This window comes from Muntiacus reevesi, chromosome 19 (genome assembly GCF_963930625.1).
Source record: "Muntiacus reevesi chromosome 19, mMunRee1.1, whole genome shotgun sequence".
Taxonomy (NCBI): Eukaryota; Metazoa; Chordata; class Mammalia; order Artiodactyla; family Cervidae; genus Muntiacus; species Muntiacus reevesi.
The window spans coordinates 32,459,483-32,482,728 of record NC_089267.1 but is presented as its reverse complement, the minus strand read 5'-3'; the positions used below and the strand labels follow the sequence as shown (position 1 = coordinate 32,482,728).

General features: G+C 41.2%; 2 protein-coding genes across 2 annotated transcripts; both read right to left on the bottom strand.

The window, feature by feature from the left end:
• Positions 1-3,995, bottom strand: TSPYL4 (TSPY like 4). The gene has a single exon (XM_065911256.1). The coding sequence runs from the start codon at positions 3,908-3,910 to the stop codon at positions 2,663-2,665; it is 1,248 nt and encodes a 415-aa protein (XP_065767328.1). The 5' UTR covers positions 3,911-3,995; the 3' UTR covers positions 1-2,662.
• A 15,550-nt stretch (positions 3,996-19,545) lies between these two features.
• Positions 19,546-22,889, bottom strand: TSPYL1 (TSPY like 1). The gene has a single exon (XM_065911479.1). The coding sequence runs from the start codon at positions 22,756-22,758 to the stop codon at positions 21,460-21,462; it is 1,299 nt and encodes a 432-aa protein (XP_065767551.1). The 5' UTR covers positions 22,759-22,889; the 3' UTR covers positions 19,546-21,459.
• Positions 22,890-23,246: the final 357 nt, after the last annotated feature.

Sequence of the window (23,246 nt, the reverse complement as noted above, 5' to 3'; positions counted from 1 at the left end):
TAACTTTGGTGATTTTCCAACCATTTATTAGCCTAGACAAAACAGACAGAGCTTTATTTATTTTTATTTCTGGTGAAAACAAGAAACACAGCAGAGTAACAGATTTATTTTTCCTTCTGACCACACAGAAGAAGACTCAAGTACTATCTTTGTTTAGTTTAACAGAACAATTCTACAAGTTAGGAACATAAGATATCAAGTACAACAGTTATTACTAGACCACGAAATATTAAGACGACAAAGTTATGTTTTTCTGTTTGAGAATACTTTCACAAGACAGCAACAATTTGCACAATTTCAAAGATCCCATTCAAGTTATATTTCTAAGAATAGAGCTATATAAGAAGAGAGACCAGAACAAGCTGATATATTTGTAAGTAGTCACAGTTGTTTTCATACTGCACAGGAAACAAGCTTGATATTTTTGCACACATTCTCAATTACAAGCAAACAGCAGGCTGTAAATGTCAATTTTGCCAGCAAGCAAATATGGAGAAAAGAATTAACAGGACTTTACTCAAACACAGTGAAATAAGGAGCATATACCATTAATTGTTCACATATGCTAGAATACAAAACATTCAGACTTGTATTTGAGTACAAAAATCTACTGGTGAATTCAAGGAGTCAGGAAAAATTGGAGAGAAAACGTAACATCTGCAAGCACCAAAAGCATCAAACGCTTTCACATTCTCCCACCTCTCCTGGGAAAACCACAGGTGCCTCTCTTTTTCCGCTGACCCTGCAGCATCTATCCTGTTTGCCTTCCCAAGCCCAATCCATAGCAAGCTCATTTGATTTCCTGGGCTTTCAGTTTCTACAGCCTAGGACACCCTCCCCACGGCTCTGTACAGACATCCTATGAGGCAGACTTCACACACCCCGTTACCACCAATGAGGGAGTCTCGGCAGCTCCCACAAGGAGAATGCAGCCTGTTCCCTCATTTACTAGGTCAGAAGCAGGGAAGGAAATGCAGAAGCTGTGGACTGACAGCCAAGAAGGGCGGGGTGATAGGATGCAGGCCCATGGGAATTCAGGGGAAAAACCAGTACAGAGGACAAGAGTGACCCTCAAAATGCTGCCTTTGTTATTTCTAAGTGGTACAAGGCCCCTCAAAAAACGTCCAAGCTTAGAAAGGTGGAGTGAAACAGTTTTTATTACCTCGGATCACAGCCTGCTCTGGGTCTGTCGTGAAGGCCTTCTGTGATCTCCCCTCAGCTTCTCAAGCTAAGGCTCAAGAAAACATGCAGAAGGTTTTGGTAAATGGATAAGGAAGAGTACGGGGCTGTCAAAGTGGGCCCCAAAGAACAATGTCCAGAAGCAGGCAAGTCACACTACAGAGTTCTCTTTGAAATGTTTAGACTTTACTAAAGTGGGGTGGACACACCAGGGCAGAAGAGGGCAGTAGGAAAGCTGGAGCCCAATGCACAGTATCTTTTCTCCTGGACACAATCAAAGGGAAAGCAAAGTAAACCAAAAGCCTGCTCTGCTCAGCTGTAACTGTTTATGAGGAAGAGAAAAGGAGGAAAGCAGGAAAGTGAGAGAAAGAAAGATACATAACAGGCCAGAAATACCTCTTCCTTGGTGCCCCCATCCTGGCAACTTCGTCATGTTTAGAATCGGTGCAGAAGGGGGACACCTAGATTAATGGTGGTTTGTTGGATAGAGCTCAAAAAGGCTAACTGCTGGAAAGGACCTCCCACCAGCTTTGCTTTAGGCACTGTGATATTATGACTGCCCAACCTGCCTAACAGCCAAGCAGTTTCCAGGTAACCATTTGGCAAGTAGGGGGTGGGGGGGTGGGGGTGGGGCAGGGGATGGTTCCTCTGTGCTACCCAGGAGCTTAAGTCTCCAGATAGTTCCTAAAGAGGCAGTGAATGGTGCCTGTGCAAATCTCATCCAGAAGGCTGAGAGCAGGTGTGGGTGGGCCGTATCACAGGGCTTCATACTCACCACCACGCGGTCACAATGCAGAGTGACCAAAGGCATAAGATCAACATAGAACACAGAACACTTCTCATATGTTACCTCATTCATGCCTAGTAATCACCCACCCATCAGCTGCTTATTCTGCAAAATAACCAGCAGGTAGATGGCATGGACCCAGGAAGACAGCTGAAAACCAGTTACTGGTAGCCTGGAATGTTCAGTTTAGGTGATGGCTGGCATCATCTCTATCAGCTTCATCTTGCAGCAGTGAAACTCAAAGATTTGGCCACAGAGTACATGGGTATCAGGACGACAGTCAGCACAAAGTATGAAGCCCAGCTAAGTAGCTGCAAAGGTATATCAAGCTTTTTCGTGGTAGACAACCACTTTAAAAACTGGGAGAAGGCTATAGTCAGACAGGGCCCAGAGCATGCAAAGGAAGGCAGTGGGCATCTACAGTATTATGTGCTTGGCACAGAAGCAGTGGAAGGCCATGCACTTGGAACAGTGGAACAGGACGCAGAAGAGCAGGACGGCCCAGACGAAAGGGAGCACTGGCATATACGCAACTATCTTGCCACCGAGTTCTGAGCATTTAGAAGCATCAAAGGACAAAATAATCCAGTGTGAGAGAAAGTACAAGGAAGACAGCATGCTGTTGGCTAAGCACGGGTCTGAGAGGAGGCGGGTGGTAGGGAAACTTGTGCAGGAGCTTCTCACACGGGGCGGGAGTTAGCCGGACTGGAACCTGAAGGTCCTGGAGCTCTCCATTGGCTGCCTTGCTGGGTCTCGAAATCCTCTGCGGGGCCCATCACCCATCAGGTAGTATTGGAGGGGATTGGGCCACAGTTCTGCTTTGATAATCTCGGCAATCCTGTCGAATTCTAAGAGGCTGTGGTCTGAGAACCAATTGAAGAAACTGGGAATAGTGTTGCCTTCCCGGTTCCTATGGATATGGGACTGGGGGTCTTGGCCCCTGTGCCAGCGAATTGGAGTGGAAAGAGACACCACCCGGCCAGAGGATCTGCGCTCATACTCCTTGACAAGCCCCTCGTTTCGGAAGTAGGGGTTGCTCTGAAAGATGAACTTGAATTTACAGCCTGCTCTGGGGTGTTTAAGCTCCTCCACTTCCAAATTGATCATGTACCTCATCATGTCTTCATCTTGGCCACTGATCATAGGTGACAGCTGCGGGTGGTTGCGAAAGGCAGTGACCCAGAAACCTGGGATATTCTGGATAATGAAACTTCTGCGCTGCATATGGAGCCTCCGCATACGGCCAAACTTGCGCTCCAGCTGAAGGAAAGCTCTGTCAGCCTGGGCATTTACATTTGACAGTTCCTGATCGATGGCCTCCAGCGAATCCATGCAGTTATTGATCTTCGGGGCTCTGGCCCGAGTCTCCTCTTTCGCGCCTCCTACCACCTTTTTCTCCTTCTGCATCACCTTCTTTCCCTCCACCACCGCCTCTGTTACTCCCTCCTTTTCCCCTGCCGCAGAAACAGCGCACTTTTTCGTCGTCATTTCCTTGGCCTTCGCTCTAGGCAACATCTGAGCCCCCAAGCTCCCTGCGCCACAGGCTTCTAGAGCCTTCTCGATTGCAGGGCTGCGCAGCTCTCTACGCTGACAGCCATTTTCCTGGCTATTGTCGGCTCCCACCGAGGTGGAGGCAGAGGCTGCTTCCAGGCCCTCCGTGGAAGCCGGAGCCTCTTTCTGGCCCGCTTTGGTGGCTACGCGGCCGCGACTCCCCGCAACTCGAATGCGGAACGCAAGGCCACAGCCCGCGGGGTCCTGGGCTGCGCCTCCCTCCTCTGCGGCAGTCTCCAAGCCGCCCTCACCTGTGTCCGCCATCACCGAGGTCGCCTCGGTTTCCTCGCCCTGACACTGCTCGAGGTCCGGATGTCCCGGGGCATGGTCGGGAGTAGCGGGGCTGCAGGTTTTAGCGATAGGGAGGCTGTCGCCCTCATCCAGGCGGCTCATTTTGGCAGAAGTCAGACCTGCAGGAGGAGACCGTCCGCGGTCCTCCGCAGCAGCAGCAGCAGCGATCCGCCCCTCGCACCACCCCTCTTTTCCACTCCGGGGGATGGCTGCTATGGCAACCTGTGACGTCTGGCCGTAGCGTCTTAAAATCGCGCGAGAGTTCGTTGAGCCTTCTGATTCTGCTTGTCAGTCAAGTGTATTCGACTTTGTTTAAAAAAATATTATGAATTTTATTAGTCTGGAAGAGTTGGCTTACAGAAATGGACGTAGACAAACTCAAGCAACTGAGAACTGTGTTTATGTGGATTTCTAAGACTGAATAAACTTCTATGGTTCCTAAACTGCTCTTTTAAAATACTTGAGATGATTTTTTAAAATTCTGAGCAGCTAAAAAGGAAAATTCCTCTCATGCTAAAAAGATATAATAAAAGATTGTTCCAGTTTGCCTTACAGATTTCAAAGTTATGTAATTTGGCAAAAACCTCTGAAGCAATTGGACAATATTTTCTCTTACCTCTAACTGATGTAAGTAACAAAATATATTCCTCCTTACTTAGAAGTGACCCACACACCTGTAAGAGAGCAAATTCAGCCTTTGAGCATTACTGGGAGAAAAGTAATCAAAGGGGGTTTTAATTTCTAAAAGTTAACCTATTCAGGTCAATCAGTTCAGTTCAGTGACTCAGTCCTGTCCGACTCTTTGGGACCCCATGGACTGTAGTCCGCCAGGCTTCCCTGTCCATCACCAACTCCTGGAGCTTACTCAGACTCATGTCCATCGAGCTTGTAATGCCATCCAACCATCTCATCCTCTGTTGTCCCCTTCTCCTCCTGCCCTCAACCTTGCCCAGCACCAGGGTCTTTTCCGATGAGTCCGTTCTTGGATCAGGTGGCCAAAGTATTGGAGTTTCAGCTTCAACATCAGTCCTTCCAATGAATATTAGGCCTGATTTCATTTAGGATTGGCTGATTCGATCTCCTTGCAGTCCAAGGGACTCTCAAGAGTCTTCTCCAACACCACAGTTCAAAAGCATCAATTCTTTCGGCACTCAGCTTTCTTTATGGTCCAACACTCACATCCATAATGACTACTGGAAGAACCATAGCTTTGACTAGACAGACATTTGTCAACAAAGTAATGTGTCTGCTTTTTAATATGTTGTCTAACTTGGTTATAACTTTTCTTCCAAGGAGCAAGCGTCTTTTAATTTCATGGCTGCAGTCACCATCTGCAGTGACTTTGGAGCCCCCCAAAATAAAGTCTGTCACTGTTTCCATTGTCTCCCCATCTATTTGCCATGGAGTGATGGGACTGGATGCCATGATCTGTTTTCTGAATGTTGAGCTTTAAGCCAACTTTTTCACTCTCCTCTTTCACTGTCATCAAGAGGCTCTTTAGTTCTTTGCTTTCTGCCATAAGGGTGGTGTCATCTGCTTATCTGAGGTTATTGATATTTCTCCCAGCAATCTTGATTCAAGCTTATGCTTCCTCCAGTTCAGCATTTCTCATGAGGTACTCAGCACTACCTTTTCTAAATCCAGCTTGAACATCTCGAAGTTCACGGTTCACGTATTGCTGAAGCTTGGCTTGAAGAATTTTGAGCATTACTTTACTAGCGTGTGAGATGAGTGCAATTGTGCAGTAGTTTGAACATTCTTTGGGATTGCCTTTCTTTGGGATTGGAATGAAAATCGACCTTTTCCAGTCCTGTGGCCACTGCTGAGTTTTGCAAATTTGCTGGCATATTGAGTGCAGCACTTTCACAGCATCATCTTTCAGGATTTGAAAGAGCTCAACTGGAATTCTATCACCTCCACTGGCTTTGTGCAGAGTGATGCTTCCTAAGGCCCACTTGACTTCACATTCCAGGATGTCTGGCTCTAGGTGAGTGATCACACCATTGTGGTTATCTGGGTCATGAAGATTTTTTTGTACAATTCTTCTGTATATTCTTGCCACCTCTTCTTAATATCTTCTGCTTCTGTTAGATCCCTACCATTTCTGTCCTTTATTGTGCCCATTTTTGCATGAAATGTTCCCTTGATATCTCTAATTTCCTGGAAGAGATCTCTAGTCTTTCCTATTCTATTGTTTTCCTCCATTTCTTTGCATTGATCACTGAAAAAGGGTTTATCTCTCTTTGCTATTCTTTGGAACTCTGCATTCAAATGGATGTATCTTTCCTTTTCTCCTTTGCCTTTCACTTCTCTTTTCACAGCTATTTGTAAGGCCTCATCAGACAACCATTTTGCCTTTTTGCATTTCTTTTTCTTGGGGATGGTCTTGATCCCTGTCTCCTATACAATGTCACAAACCTCCATCCATAGTTCTTCAGACACTCTATCAGATCTAATCCCTTAAATCTATTTGTCACTTCCACTGTATAATTGTAAGGGATTTGATTTGGTCATACCTGAATAGTCTAGTGGTCTTCTCTACTTTCTTCAATTTAATTCTGAATTTGGCAATAAGGAGTTCATGACCTGAGTCACAGTCAGCTCCCAGTTTTGTGTTTGCTGACTGTATAAAGCTTTTCCATCTCTGGCTGCAAAGAATATAATCAGTTTTATTTTGGTATTGACCATCTGGTGATGTCCATGTGTAGAGTCTTTCCTTGCGTTGTTGGAAGAGGGTATTTGCTATGACCAGTGCATTCTCTTGGCAAAACTGTTAGTCTATGCCCTGCTTCATTTTGTACTCCAAGGCCAAATTTGCCTGTTACTCCAAGTATCTCTTGACTTCCTACTTTTGCATTCCAGTCCCCTATAATGAAAAGGACATATGTTTTGGGTGTTAGTTCTAGAAGGTCCTGTAGGTCTTCATAGAGCCGTTCAACTTCAGCTTCTTCAGCATTACTGGAGTTTACATATTATATATTGCTTATCATAGAGTTGTGATCTTAATGTGAAAAGAGTTTCTGCTTCACAATGCCTGTGGGCCTGAAGCCAATAAATTTGCCAAAATTTTCTTGTGTGATAATTCACTGAAGGATGCAAGCCATGATCAACTGTTTGCAGGAACCAGAGTTATTGCCTTAATTAAAATATTTTAAGTAACATTTTAAAAGTTAATGTTAAAATATTTAAGAAAAAAATTTCTGGGGGTCAGAATGAACTCATACAACTCATTTGATAATGATGTCACTACTATCTGTTTTGTTGGTTGAAGTTCAACAGAAAAAGATAACTTGAATTTTGCGTATGTTTGTTTAACATCTTAAATTCATATTCAAAAAGTGATTATAACTTGTGATAGAAATTCCACTACAACCTCAGATTATGATCACTTTCAAATAAGGGTGCAGAAGAGATTCCAGTGAGAAGTAAAGATTTGAGGGGAAAGGATTTCAAGAAAGTCAGCAGTTATATTGACATTTCTGTGAGGGAAGTAGTGCAGGCCTGGCACAGCTAATAAAGGAGGTACTAGATACAGGCAGACATTACAGAGAAACAGCCTGTCCTTCAGCTTCAGAGTTTGGCTCACAAAGGTTTCCAGAGATTACGTAAACAAGATACCCAAGGACAGACTGCCAGACTGACTGCTGCCAGCTAATCAGTTACCCATTGGGAGGGAAAAAAAAGTGCAAACAGGATTCACTTTTCCCAAACTAATTATCTGTCTCTCACCTCTTTCCTCTTCTCTTAATAAATGTTGCAGCTCTGACCATTGGGGTGTGTGGTACATATCAAATTTTTTTTTTAATTTATATCTCCACTACTTGAAACATCCCTGTCTCTAGCTAGCTTTATTCCTATCAATGGAATCATATTCCATTAATAATAGCCTGCCCATTTGTTAAAACTCCATTCACGCCTACCTCCTTAGATTGTGCTAGGTGTTTTAAGTGAGTAAATTTTAAAAGAAGAACCCAGGTATCACAGAGAAGTTAACCATGGTCAGACATATGTTAATTGGCAAATTGCATTCTCCCATCTCCTATACCTTCCTTCATCACTTACCATTCTGTAGCTCTTGCTACCTTTGCCATCCAGGTTGCACTTATTTATCTTCTACCTTAAACTAGGTTGTTTCACACAGGTAACTGTCTCATCACCCCAGCTAGAAAAGGATGGCATCATAGTGGCTTCTTCTTTAGCATCTACTGTATTTACACAGTAGTCCAGTGATAATCTCATAGGTTTTAGTGAAACTCAATGATTTGATTTAAATGAAGATTTTTTAAAAGGCTTTACCGAAATGAATAATACGACTATGCTGGTGTTTACAAGCTGCAGGTTTGTGGCAACCCCACGTCAAGCAAGTCTATAGGCATCATTTTTCCCATATGTATTTGCTCACTTTGTGTCTCTGTGTCACATTTTGGTAACTCTTATAATATTTCATACTTTTTCATTGTATTTGTTATAAATATAAAACTTCAATGGATGAGAAGTTGCTTCCCATGGATGAACAAAGAAATTCTTGAGACAAATCTGCTCCTGGTGAAGATGCTATGAAGACTACTGACATGACAACAAAGGACTTAGACTATGACATAAACTTAGTTGATAAATCAGAGGCAGACTGTGGAAGGATTGACTCCGATTATGAAAGAAGTTCCACTGTGAGTAAAATCCTATCAAATAACATTGCATTCTACAAATTGCTCATAAAAGGAAGAGTCAATCTATGTGGCAAACTTTATTGTTGTCTCCTTTAAAGAAATTGCCACAGCCACCCAGCCTTCAGCAACCACCTCCCTGATCAGTCATCAGCTATTAATATTAAGGCAAAATAGTTCACTGGCCAAAAAAAAAAAAAATTATAACTCATTGAAGGCACAGATGATGGTTAGCATTTGTTTAAATCAGAGTATTTTTAAAGTATGTTTATTTTTTTATATAATGCTATTGCATACCTACAGACTACAGTATAAACATAATTTTGTCTATACTGAGAAGCAAAAATAAAAAATTTCTTAAGACTTAAGATACTCACTTGATTGTGGTGGTAAGTGAACCCAATACACCTCCAAGGTTTGCCTGTATATATTCACCATGCAGATGCATGCATGCTCAGTCGTATCTGACTCTTTGTGACCTCCTGAACTGTAGCCCGCCAGGCTCCTCTGTCCATGGAATTTTCCAGGCAAGAATACTGGAGTGGGTTGCCATCCCCCTTTCCAGGGGATCTTCCTGACCCAGGGATTAAACCCACATCTCCTGCATTGGCAGGTGGATTCTTTACCGCTGAGCCACCTGGGAAGCCTCACATATTCATCATAGCTCATATTTATTTTGTGTCTTCTATACACCACTTAAACACTTAAATGTGTTATCTCATTTAATTCCAACAACACCCCTGTGAGACGGTATATGATTACCTCCCATTTAAGTGACTTTACCTCAGAAGGAACTGAAGCAAAGAGAAATTGAGTTGTTTATTCAAGATTGAATTGTGGTGTTGGATAAGACCCTTGAGAGTCCCTTGAACTGCTAAAAGATCAAACCAGTCAATCCTAAAGGACATCATACCTGAATATTCATTGAAAGAACTTATGCTGAAGCTGCAGATCCAATACTTTGGCCATCTGATGCAAAGAGCTGACTCATTGGAAAAGACCCTGATGCTGGGAAAAATTGAAAGCAAAAGAAGAGGGTGGCAGAGGGTGAGATGGTTAGATAGCATTACCGACTCAATGAACATGAGTTTGAGCAAACGCCAGGAGACAGTGAAGTACAGGGGAGCTTGATGTACTGCGGTCCGTGGTGTCGCGAAGAGTCGGACCTGACTTAGTGACTGAACAAAAACAACATAGCAGTGATAGAGCCAAAATCTGAATCCAGGTAAACTGACTCGGGAACATGTACACTCATTCATTATATTATTCAACTCTACACAACATGTAAAATGAGAAAACAACTTTCTTACAAATAAGACCATATGGCCACTCAAGTTTAATGTTAAATCATCCCCATCTTTCTATTCCCTGCCCCACATCCACAAAGTAGTGGCTATTGTTGGGAAAGTGCCCAACTGCTAAGGGGAGAAACAAGAATTTTGGTCTTCACTCCATGCCTTAAATCAACCCATTAGATATAACATTTCTTTTATGTTATTTTTGTCATTGGTGTTGGGAAGAAGGTGTTCCAGTTCTGCCTTTCATGAGCTATGGAAATCAAGGCAAGTAAAAGGAAATCAGTCTTAGAATATCTGTTTTAATTTGTAAATGCTTGGGTATGCCTATATTAAATTACATAATGAGGTAGTTGGATGGTATAACTGTAGAATCAATAGTTCCTTGTATTTTTTGGAGATTAACCTCTTTTCAGACACAGGGTTTGCAAATACTTTCTCCCATTCCATAGGCTGCCTTTTCACTCTGTTGATTGTTGATAAAATAAAAATTCTAAATCTTAAAATGCTTTGTGTCAACATTTATTTGTGTATGTGTGTATCAGAGTTTAACTGGAAGGTTTCTTCTCTCTTAGTGTTCGGTAATGATGTATCTTACAAACAATGTTTTAGAGTAAATGAAATAAGTTGCTTTCAAAAATGCAGTGTATAAAGAATACAAAAATTTTTGTTTTCATATGTAGGATTATAGTAGGTTCTAGGCTTAAATAATAAATTTTTCATTTACATGAATATTCAGCAATGGATTTATATGAGGCACCGGCCAACACACTGCAGGATACTAGCTAGCATTCTTAAAGCCCCTGATGAATTCCAGTAGCACCCACATTCATTGTAATAACCAAAATAACTCTGGCAAATTTCCCAAGCATCCTCTAGGGGGAGGTCCACAAGCACATTGAGAATCAGGTTTTTTTTAATGCTTGTGGATGTGGTATTTCCATTCCTGGTCACTTGAGGGAGGAAATAGTTTTTAAAATAATCTATTACATTTAAAATATTTCATAGAACAATTTTAGATACAATAGTTGACCTCATTATTTTTTTAAAAAGTCAAATAACAAACCAAAATAACAATAGTAATAATCTGACTAGTTTGTCTTTTGGTGTTAAAGTTTAAACTGCTCCAAAGAATATATTTATGCCAATTTTATAAACCATGCATTAAAAGAACTACAGCATGAGTTTTCAATATTTAGTGTTCCCTATTTTATTAAAATTGAATAATAATCTTTTTTAATACTTAGGTTCTCAGTTACAAAATTAAAATTTTCTCAATCTAGCTTAGTTATGACTCCCTGTGACAACATTTAGCCCCCACGCACCGCCCCTCCCCAAAAAGCCTCGTTTTTCCCAATTATAAGTGAAATCACAGCCAAGTCCCTGACCTGAGAGACCTCATACCTTTGTACACTGGTAATGATAGTTAATTTTGTGTGAGTTTGACAGGGTTAATTTGAAAGATTAAATATTATTTCTGGGTGCATCTGTGAGGGTATCTCTGGAATTAGCATTTTATATTGGTGGACTCAGGAGAGTAGATTGCCCTCCCCAAGTTAGGCGGGCATTATCCAATCTAGGAAGGCATGAATAGAACAAAAAGGTAGAGGAAGAATTTGCCCCTTTTACTTCCTGCCCAAGTACTTGAGCTAGGACATCAGTCTTCTTCTGCCCTTGGATTGGTATTCTTACCATCAGCTGTCCTGGTTCTCAGACCCTGGGACTCAGCTGGGAATTATACTGTTACCAACTTTCCTGGGTCTCCAGCTTGTAGATGGCACAGCATGAGACTTCTCAGCCTCCATAACCACACAAACCAATTCCTCATATTTAGTCTCTTCCTACTGCCTCTGTTTCTCTAGCAAACCTAATACACTGAGTAAACACACATACATTGAAATCAGACAGATCTGGCTTCGTGTCTCAATTGTGCTACTTACTAGCTGTTCAATTTGCACAGGTCACCTGACTTCTCTGAGCCATGATTTGCTTATATACAATGTGAATATAAAGACATAGACATGATTTGGTGTACAAATCATGCTTTCAGTAGCTGTGTCTGATTCTGCAATGCCAATCTGCTCCATTAGTGGGCCTCAGCCTCAAGAAATAAGTTCTGAAGCCCTAAGACCCATATTTCTAGAACTTTGTAAAGGAGAACCTGAATCCTAAGTTTCAAGATATATGATCAGCTTGGGGCAATGGTGGGTCTTATCTAGAGCTGAAAGAAATAACCCACTTTCAGCAATACGTCTTCACAATAATATGTACTTCCTACTTCTTATAGTCTCTAATTATAGAACAATCTTTTAAATGTGATCCTCTTATTACTTTGATGGAAATTGATCAGGTCTATAAATTAAGCTTTTAGTTGATGCACTTTCATATTTTAAATTTGTTTTCTAATTTTGACAACAGATTTAAAATAAGCTGTATGACATTTTAAATATTTTTCCAACTTTATTTTGAAAAATTTCAAACCCACAGATGTTGAAGTAGTAATATTAAAATACTAATACTGCCTTCAAAAAAAAGCAAATTGATCAACAGGTAAATGAAGATCACTAAGAAGTGATTTTCTTTTTTGACAAGGAAATTTGAAAGATAAACACATCTGCTATAACAGACTGTATCTGGGAAGAACTGGCACTCTTTCCTAATCCTTATCTGGAGAGGATATCTTTCCCTAACTCCTTAAGAGGTGCCAAGTATGCTTGCTGATGCCCTAGAACGAAGTTAAACTATACACACACTAGATAATAGATGGATTTATAGTTGATGGAAAGAGGAGGTCTTAAAGATGCTGTGACTCTGAATGCAAGGTCCTGGGAGGGAGAACCTGACATCACTACAGACTAGATTTGCAAACATGAAATTAGGGAGAATTGCTTGTTAGCAATAATCCTCTAAAGGTAAACAGGTTAGGAGAGTAACAGAAAGAAATTTAGTATAGATACATGTAAAGTGTTGGGCACAAAATTCAATAAAATGAGGCAAGATGGTGAGCCAAACTCAGCAGCACACAAATACTTCAAAACTTAAGGATTTAGTAAAAGGGTAATACTGCTGCCTCAAAAGCTAATGCTCTCCAAGGATCCATTTAAAGAAACATACTATTCATAAAGGCAGGGGGAAAAAAATCTCATCCTGTTTTATTTTTGGATGTTATTTCATTCAGTTCCAGGCATCACACTTTAGGAAGACACTGGCAAAATAAATAATTAGCATACATAACAAAGAAAATGGAAGGAACTGACAGATAGCCAGGTTGGTTAGTGGGGAGTTGAGAAGTATGTAAGGATGATCTTCAAGCACTTAGAACTCTTTTATGGAATCAGGCTAAGTCCATTCTGCAAGACTGCTGGGGTCAAAATATGGAGCAAATGTGCTGAGAGGCAACTATATGCCAGGCCCTTTGCAACAGCTAGATGTTGTAAGGCAATGGATTCTGAGTAAATTCAACAAAACCGGGAGAAAAGTTGAGTATTCCCTCATTTGAGGAGTCCAAGGAAAGGTTATCCAAGATTCTAAATCCTATCTGCACCTTAAAATCTAATTTAATTGGTTTGAGTTAGGGCCTAAAACATCAGGATTTTTTTTCAAAGCTCCCCAGCTATTGATAATGAGCAGTTGGGTTTGAAAAACATTAAGCTAGATGACTACTTGTCAGGATATGAATTAAATGAGAAATTTAAATGAGGCAGGTAAATGGAAATTTATATTTTTTTATTCATATCATATGCCAGGCATTGGCATTTTCACAATGTAACCTTTATTAACTAATACTTGGAATCTTTAGGACAATGCTTGGAACACAGCAAGCTCCCAAATATTTGTTATTATCCTCTCTGAAACCATATAATCCATTCTCCAAATACATGCTGGGACAATATTAGCTTATAATAAAGATATTATCATTCCTGCATATGGACAAGTAAACTGAGGCTCAGGGAAGGTAGTTATTTTGGCAAATGTACTAGGTGGTAGATTGTAAAACAGTTAATTCCAACTTGAAACCAGCATGTCTTTCCAGTTTCATCAAGTCAATAATAAAACATTTGTTTATAAAAATTAGGAACTTATCTAAGTGACTCTGCTGTTAACAGAACCATTTCTTCTTGGCCTGTTCTCAAGGAAATTATGTTTAATGCAAATCCTTAAAAAGTGGAGCCAAGTAGACATTCAGCATTTCTAATATAGCCCCAGAGAAATTCTCCTTAAGTTTCTGAGACTTTCTGAAGGCAGAGGCAATGGCTCAAACTCTTCAGAGCTCAAACAATCCACTTCAAGCAAACATGGAGACAGAACTGTTCACAAGTAAAACACCTCCCATATTGATGAATGAATATATTGTACCTGTCACTTCTGTACAGTCTATGACCTCAATTATATATTAACATTGAGGGAGAGGAAAATGGCCCTGAGGGGAGTATGGTCCTGATCATCTCTGATACCTCCTTTAGGTCACATTATGCCCGAGTCTCCTTATGCACGTAACTAGTTTGAATATATGAATTTGCTGAAGAGGAAACATCCAAAGAATGGTACCCCCTCAATGAGACAGTTCCCCAAGGGCAAGGACAACCTTTACTTTACTACCCCATATAATCCTTAATATCCAAAACAAAATAAATAGTAATTGCTGCAAACTAATTTTCAGTACAATTTAGACAACATTAATTTTCTATAACAAAATACACTTTATAGTAAGGTACAGAGAACATAAAAATACATCATAAGTATTTAAAAAATAAAATATGCTTCTTCAAGTGGTGAGCATTGAATTGATTTGGTCCATACTAGATGGGGATTTACTTTTCTGTTATGGCCAACTGTTAAAATTTGGAGACACACAATATGGTGATTAATGACTGAAATTATTTTCTGAGCTTCATGTACATCTGTACACCAAAAAATACAGAACATTTCATTCTAGAAAAATAGGAAGCTGTAGGTCCTAAATGCTGTTATACACTACTTTAAATAACCAATATAACTGTCGGCACTTGACATCTTCCCTTATACCCCAAATCAGTTTTACACAGTACATTTTACAAAATGCTGAGTGTTATCTTAGGTATCCAAGAACAAACTGATTAAAGACAGTTCATTTTATCACTTACCCATCAGCTTCTAGCTATAATTTTGTTGTTGTTTACTCACTATGTCAGGTCCAACTCTTTAGTAAACTCATGAACTTAAGCCTGCCTGGCTTCTCTGTCCATGGGATCTCCCAGGCAAGAATACTGGAGTGGCTTGCCATTTCCTTCTCCAGGGGACTTTCCTGACCAGGGATTGAACCCATGTCTCCTGCACATTGCAGGCGGATTCTTTACCACTGAGCCTTCAGGGAAGCCCAAGTTATACTTTACGCATCTTGAATTTTAGCTAGATAAACTTTGCTCTAAAGTCACAAAGAATTGTGTCAAAGAAAAATGTGCACCGAAGAATTGGTGCTGTTGAACTGTAGTGTTGGAGAAGACTCTTTAGAGTCCACTGGACTGCAAGGAGATCAAACTAGTCAATCCTAAAGGAAATCACTCCTGAATATTCATTGGAAGGACCAATGCTGATGCTGAAACTCCAATACTTTGGTTACCTGATGCAAAGAACTGACTCACTGGAAAAGACACTGATGCTGGGAAAGGCTGAAGGCAGGAGGAGAACGGGACGATGAAGGATGAAATGCTTAGATGGCATCACTGACTCGATGGACATCAGTCTGAGCAAGCTCTGGGAGTTGGCGATGGACAGGGAAGACTGGCGTGCTGCAGTCCATGGGGTTGCAGAGTCGGAGACGACTGAGCGACTGAACTGAAAGTCACAAAAAATTTCATGGGGAGAAAATGACACTGTAGATATTTTATATATGCTTTGACATATTCATCAAGAAGTCTAGAACCAAAAAAAAAGAAGTCTAGAACCATATAAAATTCACTGTCAGCCATTTTTTTAAATGTTCTTGCTCAGTTGCTAAGTCACGTCTCACTCTCTGTCTTAAGTAGGGGAAATTATTAATATATTTTATTTTAACCTATCAAAAGTATTTCAATGCGACCAATATAAAAATTGAGATGTTTTACATTCTTTTTTCCCACACTGTCTTTGAAACCAAGTATTTATCTTATACTTACAGCAGATTCCAGTTTGGACTAACCACATTTCAAGTGCTCAACAGCCACTGATGACAAGTGACTATTAAAAGACAACACACATCTAGTGTCTAACCTCTTCTATCTCCAGTGTGACAGTCACCTTAAAATGTAGAAAACCAAAGCACACAAAAGTTGACCCAAAGTTAAGTAATGCCCTGTTAAAATGGCAAGTGAAAAGTTAGTGTTTAGACCTTTTCTATTTAAACATGAAATTTATTTAAGAAAGGCTCTGCGAATTTGTTGACATCAGTTTTACAAATGCCTTAAAAACTGTTTTCTTCTTTCCATTGCTCCTTAAAAGTCTTTTCTACGTACTAAGTTGTTATTTTTTTCCATTTGAGTTATCATTTTGTCATTCAATAAATATTAGTATTTATCTGGTGACAACTATGGGCAAAACATTATAAGTACAAGACACCCTACCTCTATTCTCACAAAGCTTTCAAATTAGAAAGGGAAGGTGTGAAAAACTTGTGAAAGTATACCTCTGTATTTTATTTTACTGTATCACTGTGGAGAATTCACTATAATGAATTATTACATGTTATTTTCTAGAACATACATCCCTACAAAGTACACCAAGTTTATAAAGAAATATTTAGAATAGAAAAACTGTTAAGAAGGAAATTACCTCAACATAATAAAAGCTATATATGACAAACCCACAGCAAGCATCACTGAAAGCATTTCCCCTGAAATCAGGAACAAGACAAGGGTGCCCACTCTCACCACTACTATTCAACATAGTGTTGGAAGTTTTGGCCACAGCAATCAGAGCAGAAAAAGAAGTAAAAGGAATCCAGATAGGAAAAGAAGTGAAACTCTGTTTGCAGATGACATGATCCTCTACATAGAAAACCCTAAAGACTCTTCCAGAAAATTACTAGAGCTAATCAATGAATATAGTAAAGTTGCAGGATATAAAATCAACACACAGAAATCCCTTGCATTCCTATATACTAACAATGGAAAAACAAAGAGAAATTAAGGAAACAATACCATTCACCATTGCAACAAAAAGAATAAAATACTTAGGGGTATATCTACCTAAAGAAACAAAAGACCTATACATAGAAAACTATAAAACACTGATGAAAGAAATCAAAGAGGACACAAACAGATGGAGAAACATACCGTGTTCATGGATTGGAAGAATCAATATTGTCAAAATGGCTATTCTACCCAAAGCAATCTATAGATTCAATGCAATCCCTATCAAGCTACCAACGGTATTTTTCACAGAACTAGAACAATTAATTTCACAGTTTATATGGAAATACAAAAAAACCTCGAATAGCCAAAGTAATCTTGAGAAAGAAGAATGGAACTGGAGGAATCAACCTGCCTGACTTCAGACTCTACTACAAAGCCACAGTCATCAAGACAGTATGGTACTGGCACAAAGACAGACATATAGATCAATGGAACAGAATAGAAAGCCCAGAGATAAATCCACGAACCTATGGACACCTCATCTTTGACAAAGGAGGCAAGGATATACAATGGAAAAAAGACAACCTCTTTAACAAGTGGTGCTGGGAAAACTGGTCAACCACTTGTAAAAGAATGAAACTAGAACACTTTCTAACACCATACACAAAAATAAACTCAAAATGGATTAAAGATCTAAATGTAAGACCAGAAACTATAAAACTCCTAGAGGAGAACATAGGCAAAACACTCTCCGACATAAATCACAGCAAGATCCTCTATGACCCACCTCCCAAAATAATGGAAGTAAAAGCAAAACTAAACAAATGGGGTCTAGTGAAACTTAAAAGCTTTTGCACTACAAAGGAAACTATAAGCAAGGTGAAAAGACAGCCTTCACAATGGGAGAAAATAATAGCAAATGAAGAAACAGACAAAGGATTAATCTCAAAAATATACAAGCAACTCCTGAAGCTCAATTCCAGAAAAATAAATGACCCAATCAAAAAATGGGCCAAAGAACTAAACAGACATTTCTCCAAAGAAGACATACAGATGGCTAACAAACACATGAAAAGATGCTCAACATCACTCATTATCAGAGAAATGCAAATCAAAACCACAATGAGGTACCATTACACGCCAGTCAGGATGGCTGCTATCCAAAAGTCTACAAGCAATAAATGCTGGAGAGGGTGTGGAGAAAAGGGAACACTCTTACACTGTTGGTGGGAATGCAAACTAGTACAGCCACTATGGAAAACAGTGTGGAGATTTCTTAAAAAACTGGAAATAGAACTGCCATATGACCCAGCAATACCACTTCTGGGCATACACACCAAGGAAATCAGATCTGAAAGAGACACGTGCACCCCAATGTTCATTGCAGCACTGTTTATAATAGCCAGGATATGGAAGCAACCTAGATGTCCATCAGCAGATGAATGGATAAGGAAGCTGTGGTACATATACACCATGGAATATTACTCAGCCGTTAAAAAGAATTCATTTGAATCAGTTCTAATGAGATGGATGAAATTGGAGCCCATTATACAGAGTGAAGTAAGCCAGAAAGATAAAGAACATTACAGCATACTAACACATATATATGGAATTTAGGAAGATGGTAACCATAACCCTATATGCAAAACAGAGAAAGAGACACAGAAGTACAGAACAGACTTTTGAACTCTGTGGGAGAAGGTGAGGGTGGGATGTTTCGAAAGAACAGCATGTATATTATCTATGGTGAAACAGATCACCAGCCCAGGTGGGATGCATGAGACAAGTGCTCGGGCCTGGTGCACTAGGAAGACCCAGAGGAATCGGGTGGAGAGGGAGGTGGGAGGTGGGAGGGGGGATTGGGATGGGGAATACGTGTAGCTCTATGGCTGATTCATGTCAATGTATGACAAAACCCACTGAAATGTTGTGAAGTAATTAGCCTCCAACTAATAAAAAAAACAAAAACAAAAAAAAAGAAAAGAAATAGTAGGAAGAGGATAAAAAAAAAAAAGAAAAACTGTTAAGGCAAAAGAGTTATCTATGACAGGCCTTAAAGGATTTGACACAGACAGAAGGTAATGAGGTTGAAGAAAAGAACAAGTTTCTAGAGTTGAGAAAGTATAAGGATATTAAAGTATATAACTCATGATAAGAACTCTCTGCATGTTTGCTTATTAAATGCAAAAGTGAATAAGAAGAACTTGAATGACTTGGGGATAAGTGAAAGGGGGATGATGCTACAAAAGCCGTATGGGAAAAAAATGAAATCATGAGTAAGAAGTTAAAATTGTTAACATTTTAAATAAAACAACCCTCCCTGCATTGGAAGATACAGTAGTGATCCTCATTTTCTTATTTCTGAAAGTGAAGGTGTTAAGTCACTCAGTCTTGTCCCACTCTTTGCAACACTGTCACCTGCCAGGCTCCTCTGCACACGGAATTCTCTGGGCAAAAAATACTGGAGTGTATTGCCATTCCCTTCTCTAGGGATCTTCCTGACCCAAGGATCGAACCAGGGTCTTTTTCATAGCAGAAGACTCTTTACTGTCTGCGTCACCAGAGAAGCCCTTCTTCCTTTTTGGAGAACGCCTACTGTATCCATTTAAGAACTTTAGTAATTTCATAACCTGCCATTGCCTAGAACAATTTCTTCATTCACATTTATGTGCAGGGTGAAATAAAAGAAATCCAGCAAGTAACATGCTTTTATTTTACCATCATGCATATAAAGAAAGACAAATATAGCAATGGTACACTTTCAATTTGGCAGAGCAACTTCACAAGTATTTATGCTATTTAGGAAAAGACACATGAATTATTAAGCTGTTAAGGAGGCGAATTATCAAGTTAAGACAATTAAGTCATATTTTTAGGCTACTTTTTCATGAAGACAACAATTTCCAAAATATTAAGAATATGACAAGAACAAGTTACACAAATTATATTTCTAAGGATACAGTTTAATTATTAACAGAAACAAGCTGAAATTCACTACAGATATTCATTTAAGTGTCTATATCGTACAGGGAAATAGCACGTTTTTTCCCAAATGTTCTCAATTAAAAGCAAAATAAAGCCTGTATAGCTCAATTTTCCCAGTAACCAGAAACAAGGGAAAATAACATGATTTTACTAAATACTAGTGAAATAAAGCACACAGTACTAACCCTCCTCATAAATTAAGTCAAATGAAAACAAGAGAAAGCACTCAGTTGCCTTTTTTACAGAACTCTTTTCTAAGTAACATATTTAACATTCTAACCCCCTTCAATTCTCACGTTAATCCTAGGAAAGGAACCTCTCCTCCCATCACCACTAACAGGCAAAGAACCTCCTTGAAGACTCTCAGTCTTAATTTTAGGCCCAATTTTAACCTGGCTCATTTTTGCCTATCTGTGGTCTTCTGCTCAGTTTCTCCTGCTTTAGGCACCCATAAGAATATCTTTAACTCTTCCATCAATTATGGCCTAGATAGCACTTTTCATCTCATCTAAATCTGTCTCCCTTTAAATCCTCTAGATGTTACTAATGGGGGTGGAGGATGCAGAAGAGAGCAGAAAAAATAAGAGCTCTGGCAATCTATTAGACAAGACAACCTGTTCCTTGAAATAAGAGAGCCAAATTAAAACTAAAAGACTTGAGTTGCACACGATTATGAGCTACCACTTAAGACAAGAGAGAGACAACAGAGAACGTATACTGCCACCCTGGCACTTAATTACGCTCAGGATGAAAAAAGGAGGCACAAAGAGGTACCCAGCTCTAGAGACTGAGAAAGCCTCGTACTTTGAATGGACACCATCCTTAGGCCAACCTGCCAGAAGAAGTATAACTTGTCACCTCAACCACTTGCTTGACAGTTAACAGGGTTCTTGACCATGGGGGGGGGGGGGGGGCGAGGCATGAGGAATAGAGAAGTCTTTGGGGAAGAATGGAAGGGTCTTCTGAGTGCTGGCAGGAAACCTGGACATTGTTTACCAGAAACCAGAGTGGGGCTGACAAAGTTCTAGAAGATGTCCATCCAGTAGGTAGCAGTCAAGGGCACAGCCAGTAGCAGGCAGCAATAGTAGGTGACCAGAGGTGCAAGAAGAGCAATGGAGTCACATAAATCATACAGGCCAAGTGGCCCACTGCAGTTCTCCCTTGATATCATTAATGCCCAGTTATGCACAGGCTATATGCCTGTGCTGCAGAGTAGGATGGGTAGAATGGCCTCCTAGATAAATAACTCCAGGTATGAGTCAGACCTGAGGCTCTCGGAACAAACAGGGTCCAAGTAGTACAGATAAAGACTATTAAATTTACAACATCAACAAGCTTACTTAGGAGTGGTATGAATCATGGGCCATGCAGCATGTGATATTAATGCAGAAAAGCACGAAGGCCATGTGGAAGTGAAGGAGCATGGCCATGACTGTCTCAATCTAGAGGCTGAAAGAACTTTATGTCCAGAGGAAAAAAAGGCTCCAGAAATGTTAGAGAAAAAAAGGATGGGGGCGGGGGGAGGGGGGCGGTTAGAAGACATATCCGTATCTGTTGCCCAAGCACAGGTCCATTAAGCGGCGAAGAGACTTTGTGCAGAAACCTTCCAATGGCAAAGTTTAACCGGACTGGAACCCAAAGGGCCTGGGGATCTCCACGGGCTCCCTTAATGGGCGACGTCTGGCTCTACGGACTCCTTCACGCAGTAGGTAGTATTGCAGTGGATTTGGCCACAGGTCCTCTTTGATAATTTCAGCAATCCTGTCAGACTCTGGAAGGCTGTGGTCTGAAAACCAGGTGAAGAAATTGCACACAACCTCTTGGTTCCTGCGAATGAAGGACTGGGGTTCATGGCCCCGACGCCATATGATTGGAGTGGAAAGAGACACTACTCGGCCAGAGGCTCTGACCTCATATTCTTTGACAATCAGCTTGTTTCGAAAATACGGGTTTCTCCGAAAGAAGAACTTGAACTTGCATCCTGTTCGCGGGTGTCTGAGCTCCTTCACCTCCAAATTGGTTATGTATCTTAACATCTCTGCATCTTGGCCTCTAATCATAGGAGATAACTGGGGGTGGTTCCGAAAGGCAGTGACCCAGAAGCCCGGGATATTCTGAATGATGTAGTTCCTCCGCTCCAGGTAGTGTCGACGCATCCGCCCGAATTTATGCTCTAGTTGCTGAAAGGCCCGGTCAGCCTGAGCGTTCACAGTGTCCAGTTCTAGCTGGATGGCCTCCAGCGGGTTCATGCGGAGATCCATACGCAGGGGCCGCTGCCCCGCCTCCTCCACCACTCCGTTCTCCACCATTTCTATTTCTTCACCGACTGGCCTCTCCTCCACCTCCATTCCCTGCTCCACTCCCTCCTCCTCCTCCGCTCTTTCCTTCCCCACCACCTCCTCATCCACTGCGACTGAGAAGACGGGGCCTTCTTCAGTCTTCGCTTCCTCAGCCTTCGCCTCCGACATCAAGTCAGACCCCAACTTCTCTGCGCCACAAGTTTCTAGCGCCTTCTCCCTACTCGAGCCCTGCGGCTCTACAGTCTGACGGCCATTTCCCAGGCTGTCGTCCGTTGCCAGGAACATAGACGCCGTTTCCAAGCCCTCCCTAGGAGGCGGAGCCGGCTCTAGCCTCGCTTCGGGCGCAACATAACCGCCATCCCCACCGTCTCGGATCTGGAACGTACCGACACAGCCTGAATCTGGGGGACCAGTTGGAGGTGCGCCTTCCTCCTCTGGAAGCTGGGGTGGTGGGAGCGCGACGGCCTCGAAACACCCCTCACCCGTCTCCGCCATCACCTGTGACGCCTCTGTTTCCAGGCACAGGGGAGGGTCCGGGGCTCCGGCGGCACAGTCGGATGTGGTGAGGCTGTGGGTTCCAAGGAGAGGGGTCCTCTCGACCCCGTCTGGGTCGCTCATGTCGGCAGCACCCCGATAAAACGAAGGCCAACGTCTGTTTTCCTCTCAGAAGCCGCGCTCGACGAAAACTTGCCGCTTGTGACACCCACTCTCTAATCTCGCGAGCGACTCCGTGAGGATGACGTCAGGGTTGTAGATCGCAATGTGACGCGAGAACTCGCGGCTTCTGGGATGGTTTAGCGGGCTTCCTACGGTCCGGGTGTTCTGTTAGCTTTATTTTTACGAATTTAATCCGGTGGATTGGTAATTTGACTTACGTAAGTAAATGTGGCTCGCAATCAGAGGCTGAAGCAGTGAGACCCCACCCCCTTCTCTTCCTGACAGTGCATCTGGAAGTACCTCCAGATTGTTCGCTCGGCTATTTGTAAGGACCCCAGTACTACACTGCCTCCTGTTGTCTGAAAACATGTTTTTATGGTTTTGTGAGCAAGAGGGTAAATCTATTCCCTATTCCACGATAGGCAGGAGCAAAATTCTCTTTATTTTTT